The 14,197-nt window shown below is 38.9% G+C and overlaps 1 protein-coding gene across 4 annotated transcripts in view; it reads right to left on the bottom strand.

Annotated features, from left to right (window-relative positions):
• uacab (uveal autoantigen with coiled-coil domains and ankyrin repeats b) overlaps nt 1-14,197 on the bottom strand; it is a 42,573-nt gene that overhangs the window by 10,787 nt on the left and 17,589 nt on the right. For all 4 annotated transcript variants that reach the window (XM_088333642.1, XM_088333641.1, XM_088333643.1 and 1 more), the window contains exons 2-7: nt 12,232-12,362; nt 6,214-6,302; nt 4,874-4,938; nt 1,821-1,878; nt 1,596-1,666; nt 559-665 (exon numbers count right to left, since the gene is read on the bottom strand). In XM_088333642.1, the coding sequence (XP_088189768.1) occupies nt 559-665; nt 1,596-1,666; nt 1,821-1,878; nt 4,874-4,938; nt 6,214-6,302; nt 12,232-12,362 (521 nt within the window). The remainder of the gene's footprint in view (nt 1-558; nt 666-1,595; nt 1,667-1,820; nt 1,879-4,873; nt 4,939-6,213; nt 6,303-12,231; nt 12,363-14,197) is intronic.

The following is a 14,197-nucleotide window of genomic DNA, read 5'->3' on the forward strand; positions in this document are numbered from 1 at the left end:
CCCAAATTCCGAAAACATGCATGTCAGGTTAATTGGCCGGTCCAAATTGTCCCTAGGTGTGAATGGGCGAGTGAGTTGTCTGTCTCTGTGTGCCCTGCACCTGACTGGCAACCAGTTCGGGGTGTCCCTTGCCCATTGCCCGAGAATTGCTGGGATGGGCTCCAGGACCCCCGTGACCCTACTGAGGATAAGTGGTGCAGATAATGGATTGATGGCAAGTCATTGCAAAACTCATTTTTTAATATTATTTTTGGGGCGTGAGAGGATTTATTTTGGCCAAGCGTGTTGTATGTTCAATATCTGCCAAAATATTTTATATTGGTGCATTCCTAATGTTAATTATATCGTATTTCAGAATATCGGCAGTTACAAAAAGCTAAATATTCGTTCTGTTTAGTTGTCATTGCCAAAGCCACAAACTAAGACCCTTTAGCTATTATCATTAAGAACATCTTTAGAGGCAAAAAATCTCAAATTTTTACAGGTATAAATTGCACATATCAGCATTGGCTCGCCCCTTCACTGAAGTGTCTAGGCATGCAGGTAACGGACTCCTACTTTTTTTGTTTGTCCCGCAGAGCTATATCAGCTCCTCGCTCTACAAGTAGCTGACAGATGCGTGGATGACACATTTGGGTTGCAAGCACCAGAGGAGTTCTGCCATCCTAAAGAATAGACATGAAACACACATTCAAACACAGGAGCACCAAACAAATGCCATCACTAGAGTATAATACAAGGAAGAAAGCAAACTGTTGCCCACTTGCAAGGTTTAGCTATAGTGGCCTACCAAGCCAGGCGGGGGAGTGTGTTGCCCTCACGGTAATTTTCTCTTTAATAAATATGTTAATGTGTTAAAAAAGTAATAAAAAAAAGGTTTGTAGTAAGTGTTCGGCATAAATATTTTGTATTTCCTTTCCTGTAAAATCCCAATCCAAGACGTACTCAAAGTAAAATGAATGCTGTTCTTGAACCATTTAGAGAACAGGGATGGTTTTGGTCTCTTTTAAAAGGGAAGACTCTGAAGTTTTATCCCAAACTAAAATCATAACTGAAAGTGCTACTTGTATTGAGTAATCGGAGTTGGAACACAAATAAATACGTTTTTTTTTCCCCGCCCGATTTTTTTCTTTTCAAATGCCTGCAGATGAGTGTAGCATAGGCATCTTGGCTGGAAAATATGAGACAATAGCTTAAAGCTTTACCTGGTAACTTGTCTAGAGTGATCACAATCTGAAAAACTAAACCCATTTTTTCATCCTTAATGCTAATTTTTTTGAATACATGTGATTGGATAAAAATGCACTACATGAACACATGTGGACCTTTAAAAAAAGGGAAATTATGTTATCTTGTTACAATATTTGACTTGTCTTTTGCTAATGTTTGTTATGGATTATTGTAAATAAAATTAGATCAGTGAATGGATTTAAGCAGAGTGGTTCACACAACCTCATTTCAACACACAATCTCCTAATTTTACAGAAACCCTGCGTGTGAGGCCTAGGCCACTTTAAAGCAATATTAATGTGTGCTACTCGGGCTAATTCGGGACCAGTAACAAATGATCGCAGGAAATGAAGTGGAATGCTTACAAAATCACAGGCATTGACAGAAGCACCACTGTCGCAAAGGAGTTTCACACTGGATGAGCAGCCTGCCATGACTGTTGAGAAAACAAAAGTGCCATGCAGTCAGTATTTGCATTCATATTTACTCTTTTGTTTCTAAATTGATCATTTAATGACAATATGTTTGTCTGCTAGAACAAAACCAATGTAGCTTGCAGTGTTTGAACATAATATTTCACAGACTCTTACCAGCATCATGTAAAGCTGTTCTTCCTTGAAGGTCCACATTCCCAACTGGACAGTTATGCTAAAAAGTGAAGCAAATCCATTATTATGTTAAGAAGTGGCATTTTTACTCAGTGTATTTTGTTCGGTTGATTGCAGAACAATTAATTAAGACTTACATAGTAATACTCTTCATAACCAAAGACGTACAGTGTGCATGATTTGCACCATCTACAGTATATTTCAGTATTAGGGTGCTCATATACAATATCTTGTTGTTATTGTTATCATGGGTATTTTTGACGAAGTATTAATTAAGTTAAGCTTAAACCTTTTTACTACAATACGAATTTGGCGCTGCACCTCTTCACATCGCCTGATCGAAGTTGTATGTTTGTTCACATTAATTGTCATGAGATATGTCTATGTATTTACCCGATTTCTATTTAAGAATAAAGGGAAGTACATTGACGCGCAAAGGAAGCGAGCTATATGGATTACATGTTTGATTCTACTTTAACTTTTCAAGCTTCTGCCGGATTTTCATTAACCAGAAGGATAGAGAACGACAAAACATTCTCATTCAACCAGATAATGGTAGCAAAGTTTGCCATTGCATTGCAGTTTTTGAATACGATCCTCAAACCTCCCATCTTGACTCCAAGACCTAAAGTAAAATAGCCAAACATCCCCCAAAAAAGTATGTTTCAAAGATAAAAGCAACTCCTTCATCGAACGTGGTTTGATGGGCGGTTCGTAAGACCCGTTTAATTCCCAAAAACTCAAATGCGAATAAGTATTCAAGTCATCAGATGAGCACTGACTTGACTTGACTGGCGTGCTAAACTGGTACACAGTGGGAAAGAGGGTTTAGTCTCTCAAACACTACTTTGTAGAGACATATTTAACCGAACTATTTAATGCTATTGGAGTAGTAAACAAAATCTAAGACACATAATAAACAAATTTGTGTTTTTCCCCTAAATATAGCCTATTAGTTAATGAAATAATTATCGCATCAGTCTCTATGAGCAGGATTTTATCGGTTAACAATATTGGTAAGGTAATCCGGTTATTTTTCAGTGATCGAGCAAGTTATTGCAGGCGAGTAAGTGGTATAAGGCATGACACGTTTTAGTAAACAAATTCAGTCACCAAGACATACTGTTCCACTATGGTGAAGAGGAACTGCTATGACAGCCATGAGGTCAGAAGAAGGTCTAATGTTGCTGTGGGGTTGCCAGCAAGCAATGATACCCCCATATTTCAGTCGCACTATAAAAATCCACTTCTCTCTGGCAACAACGGTCAAAACTGAGCATCATGCTCAAATGTCCAAGAGGGAGGCGGCAAACCGGGTTAAGCAGGTTAGAAGGGGGGAGCTGATACTTGAGCGACAACCAAGAGGTTGCTGGTTGTGACCCAGATCACTGGTATGGTGCTGCTATGCCTGGATGCAATGATGGCACTCAGAATGGACAACGTGGCTTTAAGGCTTGTCAACACTGGAAATCAACAGGCCTGACCTAATCATAACAAATAGGCTACATATAAATGAGGACACAACAGCATGCTCTTTGTAGACAAAATAATAATGCATTAAGTAGGGTGCCCCCACAAAAAAAAATTTGGTGTACCATAGAACTGCACATAGAGCCAATGCTGCAGCAAAAATCCAAAAAGGCAATTGCAAGAAGATTAAACACCATACATCCTTTTAATGGCCAAATTCGAGCACTAGTTCAGGCTTTTCAAAACCAATTTTCCAATTTCTCCAGTACCAATAAAAATATAAATAACATGTGGTGTAAATCATATATTTTGTAGAGCTACAAAAATATATGTGATTTACATATGCACATTTTAATCTTGTGTGTGGCTTTATCAAGATATAATATTTTCAGATCTTGAGTAAATCACAAATTTCTCCCCTTAAAGGCATTGGATAAAATCAGCTTACATTTTTAGCTGCAAAGTTCTTCCAATTACAATTTGCCACTGGGAAACACTACCTTCGTTTTTCTTCGATTGCACTAATACAAATTTCATAGTGCTTTGTTTAGGTGGGTGCGACCTGTAGGTGGCTATGACGAATAACACGACAAAGCTGTACAAACTAATGCCAGCTGTAGTTAATTACAAGAGAAGAAGAAATGCAAGGCAAACCAAAGCCACCAGAGCAGTGTCAGTGTCATTTTTAAGCAGACTTGTTGAGAAACAATTTCAAGCATTAACAAGCAATTCACCAAAAATTCAAGTACTTTTCAAACATTAATAATAATAATAATAATTTCCTTTGTATTGTCATTCTTTGTAAGAACGAAATGTCGATATGCCTGACCCGTTGTAGCGAGCCGGTGCAGCCGCAGCCAACAGAGGGCGCCGCCATTTTACCAATGTTATAAGTCTTAGGTATGACTCGGCCGAGGCGCGAACCAGCGACCTCCCAGTCTCAAAGCGGGCGCCTTACCATCTAGGCTACTGAGCTGGTAATGAAACATTAAAAGTTTTGCATGTTTATGTGCAGAGTATCAATTTAATACAAAAATCCCATAACACACAAACGCAGGCACGCACGCACAACAGAAATTTCCTGCCCAAAACTTTTGTCCATGTATTGCTCAAATTGGACCAAATACATTTGCAATGGAACTGATTTGCCTGTGACCGCTCTAAAGATTCCGTCATACGAGCAAAGATTTGTATTACCTCAAAGCGTAACCTATGGTCCACTTTGGCAAAAAGATGCATTTTGAAATACTTGGACAACTGACTTATTAAAAGCACTCGGCAGTACAATCACTTGCAAAACACATTTAACAGACTGCCTTGTCACAAAAAAAAATGTTGTGCTTCCTGTTTACCAAATATTAGTAACTTCATTTCAAAATGTCCCAATAGTTAGCTTTAGAATTTGTTAGTATTTTCTTTTTAATTAATCGCTTTCTTTATAACAAAAAAATATATAGCAATCAACTTTGCACCCCCCACATCAAGTGAGTTAAGATAAATAGAAATAGGAAGGGATACACAAAAAACGATACAAATGATCCTTAAAGAGGGCAATTTCACTTTACCTGAAGAAGTTTTTGGACACATAGTGAATGACCATTCCTTGAAGCCAGATGAAGAGCATTTTTACCTACAAGATTTTAAATCACAAAGAGGAAAAAAATCAACACATTTGGAATTTTGGATGATTTCAAAACCCCTTTTTTAAAATAAATTTGAAGGGTCAGTTTAAATTACTTTAGTTTTTACTGATATGTGTTTTCTACAAACAAATAGTAGGATGTAAGAGAAGGTTTTGGGGATATGTTTGTGGTATACAGAAGAAAATAAGAACTTTAAACAATACTGGGTACTAGAGGTAAGATCTTGGGCTGAATTTCGGGCTGGGTTCGGTTTGGGGTAAAAATGTCAATCATTAAGTCAGTGCCAGGCGGGTTTCTCTCTCGCCATTTTTTCTTTTTCTTTCGTGGAGGGTCTACACAGCATGAACTTACTTTTACTCAAGTAATTATTTAAATCAAGAAAATGCTTACCACACTATCAGTTTAACTCAAAATCACTAAATCAACAGAAATGTCCCATTTCGGTGTTCGGGTAAAAGACGCGCAGCTTCCTTCCTCCACCTCCCTCACATCAGACATAATTTCAGTTTCTTGCTAACAGCTTAAAAGCTTTACAAACTTTCTTTCGGTTTTTCGGTCAAATATTTCACTATTTGCTGTTTGTAATCTGCAAATTATTATTTGCTTTTCGGTACCATTTCGTTCAGTTTCACTTTCACTTTTGTTTGCTGCGTGTCGCAAAAATGCGCACTTCGGCGCCAAACTGTTCGTTTTAGCGGTGCGCATGCAGTGCACACTTGATTTGAGGGACTCAAGTAAACCCCAAGTTGTGCAGTTCAGCCGAAATGCACGGCCGGAGTAAAGCTTCGTGTTTACTTTGGCGGTAATTGGAAGCTCCGAGTTTACTTCGGGCTCGTTTATCAAATCAAATTAATCAGGCGGTTTGGGGGGGGTTCGGGTTTATATACCCGCGACTCGGATGGGGTTGGGCTGAATTTTTTAAAGCCCGATCTTACCTGTACTGGGTACTGAATGATAATGCAACACTTAATGTTTATCTTTGTAAAATAAACTTTTAAATAATAGCAACTAATCAAACAACAAAGCTACCAGAATCAAAAACATTTCATTAATAAAGGAAGGTGACATTGGCTAAACCTTTGGAATACTACATGTTCACTAGAAAGAAATTCACCCATTCGTACGTAATTGCCAAATTTAAATGCACTATTTTCGTTGTAAGCTGGAGAAGGACAGAGACTTTTGACTTTGATTGTAAAATACTGCACATATCAAAAGTGCAGTCCAAATAAGTATCCTGGTGTCACTGGGCAAGGACTCACCGGTGGCGTCAGTGGCAGTGACATCAGCACTGTGTGACAGGATGAGATTAAGACAGTCAAGGTGTCCTCGTGTTGCAGCCAGATGAAACCTTGGAGATCACAGAAATACATTATGATGATGATGATGAACCCACTGGCAACTCGAGAAAAACTGACAGCTGCCATTTTAAATTAAGGTACATTTTACATTAAGGGTGCTCTTTAAGTAGATCCCAAACTACTAGTGGATCAAAGAGGGAATACTGGTATGTCATGTGAATGTTTATTCATAGCATTACATTTGATGGGATACGCTGCCATCTAGTGGTCAATTGCAACATCTAAACGTCAATGACAACATTGATCATGCTGCAGTAACAAATTAGAGAACTCAAAATTTTGGAAATGAAAGGTGTAACTTATTACAATTATAATTTTCTTTAAATTGTATCGATTTTTAACGTATGATGTCATACGTATTTAATGATTAAGAGTTCAAATGAAATGTGATATTTACATTCATGTATCGTAAAATGTATTACAATGGTCTTTATCAAATCCCTTATAAATCATTGAGAAAAAATAATGTTAGTTCCCGTATTATTTAAATATATGTTGGAATTTTAATTATTAACCACAAATGTATTTGCCTAGATTACTACAGGGTATTTAATATTTTACCATTAAATCTGCACTACAGCTGTACAGAATTAATTATTTCTTGGAAGAATATCACTAGACAAAACAATTGGCAACGGAAAAAAAAGACTACTTTGATTGAGTCATGGAGTTGATATATATAGAGCGCTTGTCTAGGGATCAAGAGGTCGCAGGTTCGATTCCCGGCTCCTCCGTGATGTATGTCGAAGTGTCCTTGGGCAAAACACTGAATCCCTAATGCCCCCAATAAGCAGGTAGGAGCCTTGCATGATTGACTACCTTTTGGTGTGTGTGTGAATGGGTAAGTGTGAAGCACATTGTAAAGCGCTTTTGGAGGTCTTCATTGACTTGAAAAGCGCTATGTAAATCGAGACCATTTACCATTTATTATAATTCAACTATTGTACTTTTTTTTTTTGATTGAACACATTTCATTTATTTAGAAGTGCATTTAGAAATATAGTGAGAATTCAATTCCACCAATTAGGACACTTTAATTAAACGCCAGGGTGCTATTGTATTTCCATTTTTTGGGGTGGGTAAATCATTTTGTAAGTAGTTTGCATGTTCAAAAAGATGGAGTAGACCTGCTTTACATGATCACTTGCACATTATCACACCTTTCAACTCCTTGTTTGCATTTCCTTGCATTATGCGATAACAAATCATTCGGGAGCAATGGTTCCAAAAAGATCATCCAATCAGATTTGCATCAGTCTTACAAGTATCTAATCACCAATTTGGACATTAACGGTTTGCGGCTCTTGCCAGTGGCTTAGCCCAAAGCAGTAAAATGACCACTGGCTTCTCAGCAAAGCATTCGTGGTGTGTAAAGTGACCTCAGCCCATAACACATCAAGTCACATGGATCTGTTTATACACTAAGCCCAAGGTATCTGCCAAGGCGACAGCGTGGCTGTCACCTCAACACCCACATGGGTATTAAAAGCAGTGATGATGGCCCACAGAGAATGATCGTCGGGGGAGAACCAGAGGATCCACCTTACTGAGTGAACAGCTCCCAGGCAGGACCTAGTTTGAGGGTGGGCTGGGGGCATCAGTCATTTGACTACACACAAAGAATGTTAAGATGCCACTGTGCTGCCAAGAATGTTAATAACCGAACATAAAGATATAGATAAAAAGTTGAAAATAGATGCATGGTGCCATGCAAACCTAGTGCCAGCTAAACATAATTCTGAGCTTCAAGTGATGTCATTTTCTTGTCCACATGCTATTTGGGCAGCTTTAAGTTTGGTATTCTATAAGATATGGCAACCCTGTAGTTGTGATCCTTTCAATCTCAAGTGCATCCATACAAAATCTGTTTTACTTGTTGTCAAATGTGAGTTACTAATGCCTCTGCAATGCAAAATAAAATGAAAAAAGGACGTTAAATCTTATCAAACAAACACTTAATTATATCACGAGAGTGAATGCTAGTTTCAAAACACGAGTGTTCCTTTCCTCAAAATGCAAAGGTCCGTATTGCGACCCAAACTCTTAAATGTGTACATAAACGACAATTTTTGCAGTTCGAGTACTTAGGCTAATTCTGAACATGATCAGTTTTCTTTGTCCCACTCGCTTTCAGGAATTCTGTTATGATTTAGGGTTTTATTTACATGTGTACACAAAGAATATAGCTGCCTGTAATAAATGAATCAAATGAAATAAAATTTAAAAAGAAAAAGAAAATAAAAACATGCATATTCCACAAAATGCTTCATTTTTATATGCTTGTTGTTTTGCTGCAATCAAAGGTAAGAATAGTAAAACAGACAAAACTGTATGCAAAAGCATAGGAAATATAAGAATGGCCCAGGTTGACATAAGGGGATTCATGACGTATGCAGATAGGAATATGTGATAAAACCGAGAAGTGCCTCATTTCTGATTTATGCAAAAAATACAATTAAGAGTGGCCACAGGAATTGAATCAAATATTGACAGTGACTCCTACCAAACAGATACTGCTATTTCAGTTAGTAAAAAAGAAGCACTTCTCAATCTTTAAAATAGGAAGCATGTATGAGGTTAAATGACAAAGCAAGTGTTTTCCAATTATTTTACTGTGACTACCTTTACATGCAGGGAATAGTTGGATGAAATCGCACCATTGCCAGTATTCTGTTTATTCAGATTCAGATTCAGATTCAGATTCAGATCTACTTTATTGTCATTCTAGTACACGTGTATACAGAACGAAATGTCGATGGATCTGACTCCCACAGTTTCCCTCAGTGTCCTTCAGTGTACAGATATAATAAAGCTGTATTGTGTTATTTACCATAGTGCCGCAGTTAGAGTTGTCTTTGTTCGCCCTCATAGACTGAGTCGAAGATTGGGGTTTTTGACCAAAATGTGAGAAACTGTCGGGAGCAAATCCGGCCGCCGCCGAGCAGGGCGCCGCCATTTAAGGAACATCTTATATAAAGGTATGTAAACACGCACAGAAATCTGATCAATTCAAATGATAGTGTTATTCTCCCACGGCGAATGAGCTGTTAGCTCGTCTTCCCACACAGCTCAGAGATCCCCGGTTCAAATCCAGCTACCGGGCTCCCTGTATGGATTTTGCATTTGTTCCCGTGCCCATGTGGGTTTCCTTCCAAATTCCTAAAACGAACAAGTCAGGTTGTTTGGCGGGTGCAAATTGCACATAGTGATTGTGTAGATAGTTGTCTGTCTCTGTGTGTCCTGCGGCGGACACTTCCTACCGCCCGAAAGCAATTGAGATGGATGAGCAGGTCGGAGATCGGATGGATGGATGTATACCGTTTCCAACTATCCATTTACTTGTGCGCGATATAAAACACTGGCAGTTTCCCTCATCCACAAACAAATGTGGACATGTAGTACAAGTATAAATGACCTACGCAAACTCTGGATTACTCGCTTTAAAAGCCTCAGTGTATTGGTTATTTCTCTTGGACATTCCCGTTTTATTTTCTGGAACCATGGTGAAAATGCCATAATTGCATCCATCCATGTACAGTGGAAGTCCATGCTTTCGGCAAGCCACATAAAAGTCGAACTTCTAAACATGAGACAAAGCGGTGGAGCACAAAATAATTGAATTTTGTCGATTTTGGTGAGTGACAAGAACGAACATATCATTTTTTTAATGTCAAAATCCCAAAACAATGTCTATTTGTGTGATGCATATACATTGCACGGTGTTGCGAATTAGCAGAGTAATGTCATAGCAGGCGTTAACTGTTTGCTGAATTGATTCCTAAATTAATCCAGACTGAATCTAATTGAATTAATGGGTAAACAGATAGAGGTTCTAAGGCAGGGGTCGGGAACCTATGGCTCGCGAGCCATATATGGCTCTTTCTATGAGTACCTATGGCTCAGAGACCAATTTGATTGCATGCAAAATTTCTCCATCTTGTTCAAAACCGAGATTGTCTATCCTATTCAGGTACACGTAAAGCCAAACCAAAGCTAAATGCAAAGGAAACACTTCGCAGTATATATAGGGCACGTTTTTCACTACAATTTACAGTCAAGGTGTCACACAAAAAAAGGGGGAAAAAAAACTCGTTTTGGCTGTACAACGCTAAAGAATCCTTTATTTAAAAGTTCACTATATAATCTGTGTTCAGTGTTCAGATACTTTATGATGAATCCACAGAACTGTAAATACGCCAAAACACCGGAAGAGAACTTAGTCATTTGATTGGGTGAGTGGGAGGGATGGGTGGAGCTATGCAAAAAGTACAAGCATTCCCTCCCATCTCTCGCCAAAGGTAAGCACATAAGGCTCCCTATTCTCAGAATGTTGTGACGTTTTTACAAAATAAATGCTTGCATCTGGTTTTGAAACCAATATGTATGAAAAAAAGGGTCAAAAGGAGTTTAACCGATCTTGAGTAATTGCAAGAAAGAGACAAGTTTAAAGTGGTCTGTTTGTTGAATTTGGGACAGGGGCTCTGGCATTATTCTCTTTTCATAATTTTTATCAAATCATCAAAAATAAATGTGCTGAAGACTAAGCTTTTGTCTGGGGCGCGGGTTTAGCAATTTAGTAAATTTGTCTCATAATATATGGTGTGGCTCTTTCCCAAAATAAAATTAATATTTTTTGCTTTTATGGCTCTTTGAGTCAAAAAGGTTCCCGACTTCTGTTCTAAGGGATGGGCAGGGCACCTGTATGACGCGGCAGGGGTGAACCAGTGAAAGCTGTCGAGCCCAACTGTTGAACAGAAGATTGGTTTGTGTCACCCTGACCCGAGTGACATGGCTGCTTTCTTGTGTCCCTGTTTATCTGGAGGGACGAAAGCATGACCATCTTGGGTGCTGAGGTGCTTAACTTGGTTGGATGTTTGGGCAATTGGGTTAGCTATGGTCAATTTTTTTTGTGTTTTTTTGCTACTTTTTCCTTTTTTTCTTTTCTTTGTCTTTGTGTAAGTGTTTATGCGTATGTGTTGAGGGATATGAGCAGGGTAGATAGCTAGATTTGTATCTGTCGTAAATATCGTGTGTTTTGGAGTAAATATTTTACATGGTTGGAATTACTAAGGTAAGGAGGATACTGTTGCGTACTATAATCGAATGTGTTGGTTGCAAGACGTTTTTGGTGAACTACCTCGGCTTTATAGTTGTGGGGTATCTTGTTTCAGACTGATCACGTTTCTGTGATAAGTGCATTTTTAAATGGTCAGCATATCTTGAATTACAAGAGTTTAAGCTTTCCAATGATTTATTTCGGTGACTGGTGACATCGTACACAGACCTATTTGCTTTTCTGTTAAAGGGTTAACTTTTTAAAGCTTTTTGTGGACAAAATATGGTCATTCACAATGTCAACAGATTTCCAAAAATAGAGCAGCAAAAACATCTGTTTGAGTGGAAGTACTGAAGGCCATGGTAGATCTAAGCTGAATTTTGGCCACTCATTTCCGGTGAGAAGTTTCCAAACAGCCCCATGGCCAGTGTGGTCAAGACTCGAGAGGCCACAAACATTCTTGAGAGCGGCTTCACCACTGACCTCCCTCGGCAGATGGTCATTTAAAGGGACATGTTGGATATTTTTGAAGCACTGTTACTCGTGTTTAACTGAGATGCAACAATCTAAAGCAGTTGGAAAAAGGTCTAAATATGAAATGTAAATCCTCCTTAGCGGTGAGGATTCTGTTTCAACTTTAAGGGGGTCAAATTGCTACTTAAAGCTTTGAGGTCCTAAAGTTAGTTATAGGACTATTTCGGACTCAACTGTTAAGAAATTAGCTTACTTCTTTAAAGAAAATCTCATCATGGAGAAAGAAAATATTGCTTGTACTGTTGTGGTAATAAACCTATGAAGTGTTTTGTAAAAGTCTATTACTGCATGTCAAAATTCTGTGAAGGGGCGTGAGCCTGTTTACTTACGCAGAGCGTCCCTCCACATCAAGTTTGGTTGGGATGATGCCTTTTTTGTTTAGAACAGCAGCCGCCTTGTCCACTTCCCCTCGTTCCACTGCTTTCATCAGTCGATCATCATACTTGTTCCAGTCTGTGTTCTGACAATAACAACATACAACTGTGAAAATGTAGCTGACAAGAAAAATAGTTTCCAGGGTGAAAGCCATCAGAGATTAGGTCTTAAAAACCTTTTTTGTAAAACATAGTTATTTTATAAAACCAACACATAACAATATAGATGATGGAATTTTCATAACCAGGTAAGGAAGATCAGTGATGGTGCAAAATGTTCCACTTTACATACAAGAAATAAAAATACTGTCAGACTTGTCACAATCGTCAATTGGTTAGTCATATTACTTTGTGAAGGTAGCGATGCATGTACCTTTGTATTTCTTGATAATTCCCAGTTTTGTTTTCATTGTTATCATGTTTTTCCTTCTTTCTTTAGCATTACCACAGGACTTTACACCTATAGCTAAACATTTTATTACATCTAATACATGTTATTAGATTTGATTTCGTTACATTTAGGGTTATCTTGTTATGATTAAGGTTGTTTGGAACCTACATGCCCTCATGTAGGTTTTAGATCAAGGGATGGTGTAAAAATAGTCTGTAGTTTGCAGTAGTCTGGTTTGTGCAGCCCTTTGAGACTCCTTGTGATTAAGAGCTATACAAATAAACATGACATGACATAGCATAAGTTGTGTAGTGACATTTTTGTAAAAAGTCAGTTACAGCAAAAGTAAGCGGACACGTTTTTAGACATGACTCCCAAGAAGCTACAAAATTATATTTATCAATTTCCCGTCAAATAGTTAAATTTCAACAAGTTTCAGTACAAAGCAAAACTAAATGCAGCATTCAGTGTCTGTTAGTTCTTTGAAGGAATACCTACAAAGTGCATGGAGGTGCATTTCAGCCAACGGCTCAGCTTTGGAGAGTGGAGCTGGTCCTTGCACCGTGCTACCGAAAAGGTTGCCATTGTTCCGGTTTTTAAAAGACAAAAATGGGGGGCAAGACGTATAAAATTGTCCTACATACACTCAACCAGTGAGTGCAAATACAAAAAGCAGAGGTCCTCTTACAAAAGGCTCATCCTCGGGAGTGTTCTTTATTTGAGGAAGTCAATCATTCCTGGGTTTCTTACAGGGTCTACCTGTAAGCTCAGCACTGCACAGCAGTCGATTCTTCAAGGGAGAATAAGGAAGAAGAGGAAAAGATGTGGAGGTGGAGAAGCAGTAGGGCCAGCCCCTGCCAGCCTTGGGACCTGCCCTGGCCAGCAACTGCAACTCCTCCTCGGGGAGGAAAGTCACCTCAGCTTGGCTGCTTCTCAACTCCACCAAATGTCTTCCGCCACTCACGTCAAAATCTTCAACGAGCTGCCTTACTCAGTTTTCTTTTGGACAGTCTTCCTCCTTCTCCTTCTTCTGTTTGCCTGCGGACAGCAGCCACAGGCTGCTTGTACAAAGTGTCTCTCTTTCCCAGCTTCTTTTCACCGCCAGTGGTCTCATGTGCCTTAGCCCCCAACAAATGGCAGGGTCAGTCAAGCTCAATGGGGTAAATATGTGGGCTCTCTGGTTTAAAATATCACCCCCTCCCTGGTAAATAGCAGCGGCGCAGACAGCCAGCAGACTGGCTACCTCTTTTTTGGACTGGCGAACCTTTCTATAGTACTGATTGGAAGACAGGAGCCAAGAACACATTCTGCACATTACTACACCATGAGTAATGGCTATTGAGTCTCCACTCCCAGCATGAAGGAAGGCCATTTAAAAGACACTGCTTACACTAGCATCCCCATTTAACCCCACAATTGTTTCCATCTGAAACTAATGTTAGAAGAATATCATGCCAGTTTGCCCACACGCGAGGGGCATTGGCACTCATAGCATATTAATTTGGTAATTAGAATGATGTTGACCCATCC

This window comes from Urocampus carinirostris, chromosome 4 (genome assembly GCF_059441175.1).
Source record: "Urocampus carinirostris isolate Australia breed hairy pipefish chromosome 4, RoL_Ucar_1.0, whole genome shotgun sequence".
Lineage (NCBI taxonomy): Eukaryota > Metazoa > Chordata > Actinopteri > Syngnathiformes > Syngnathidae > Urocampus > Urocampus carinirostris.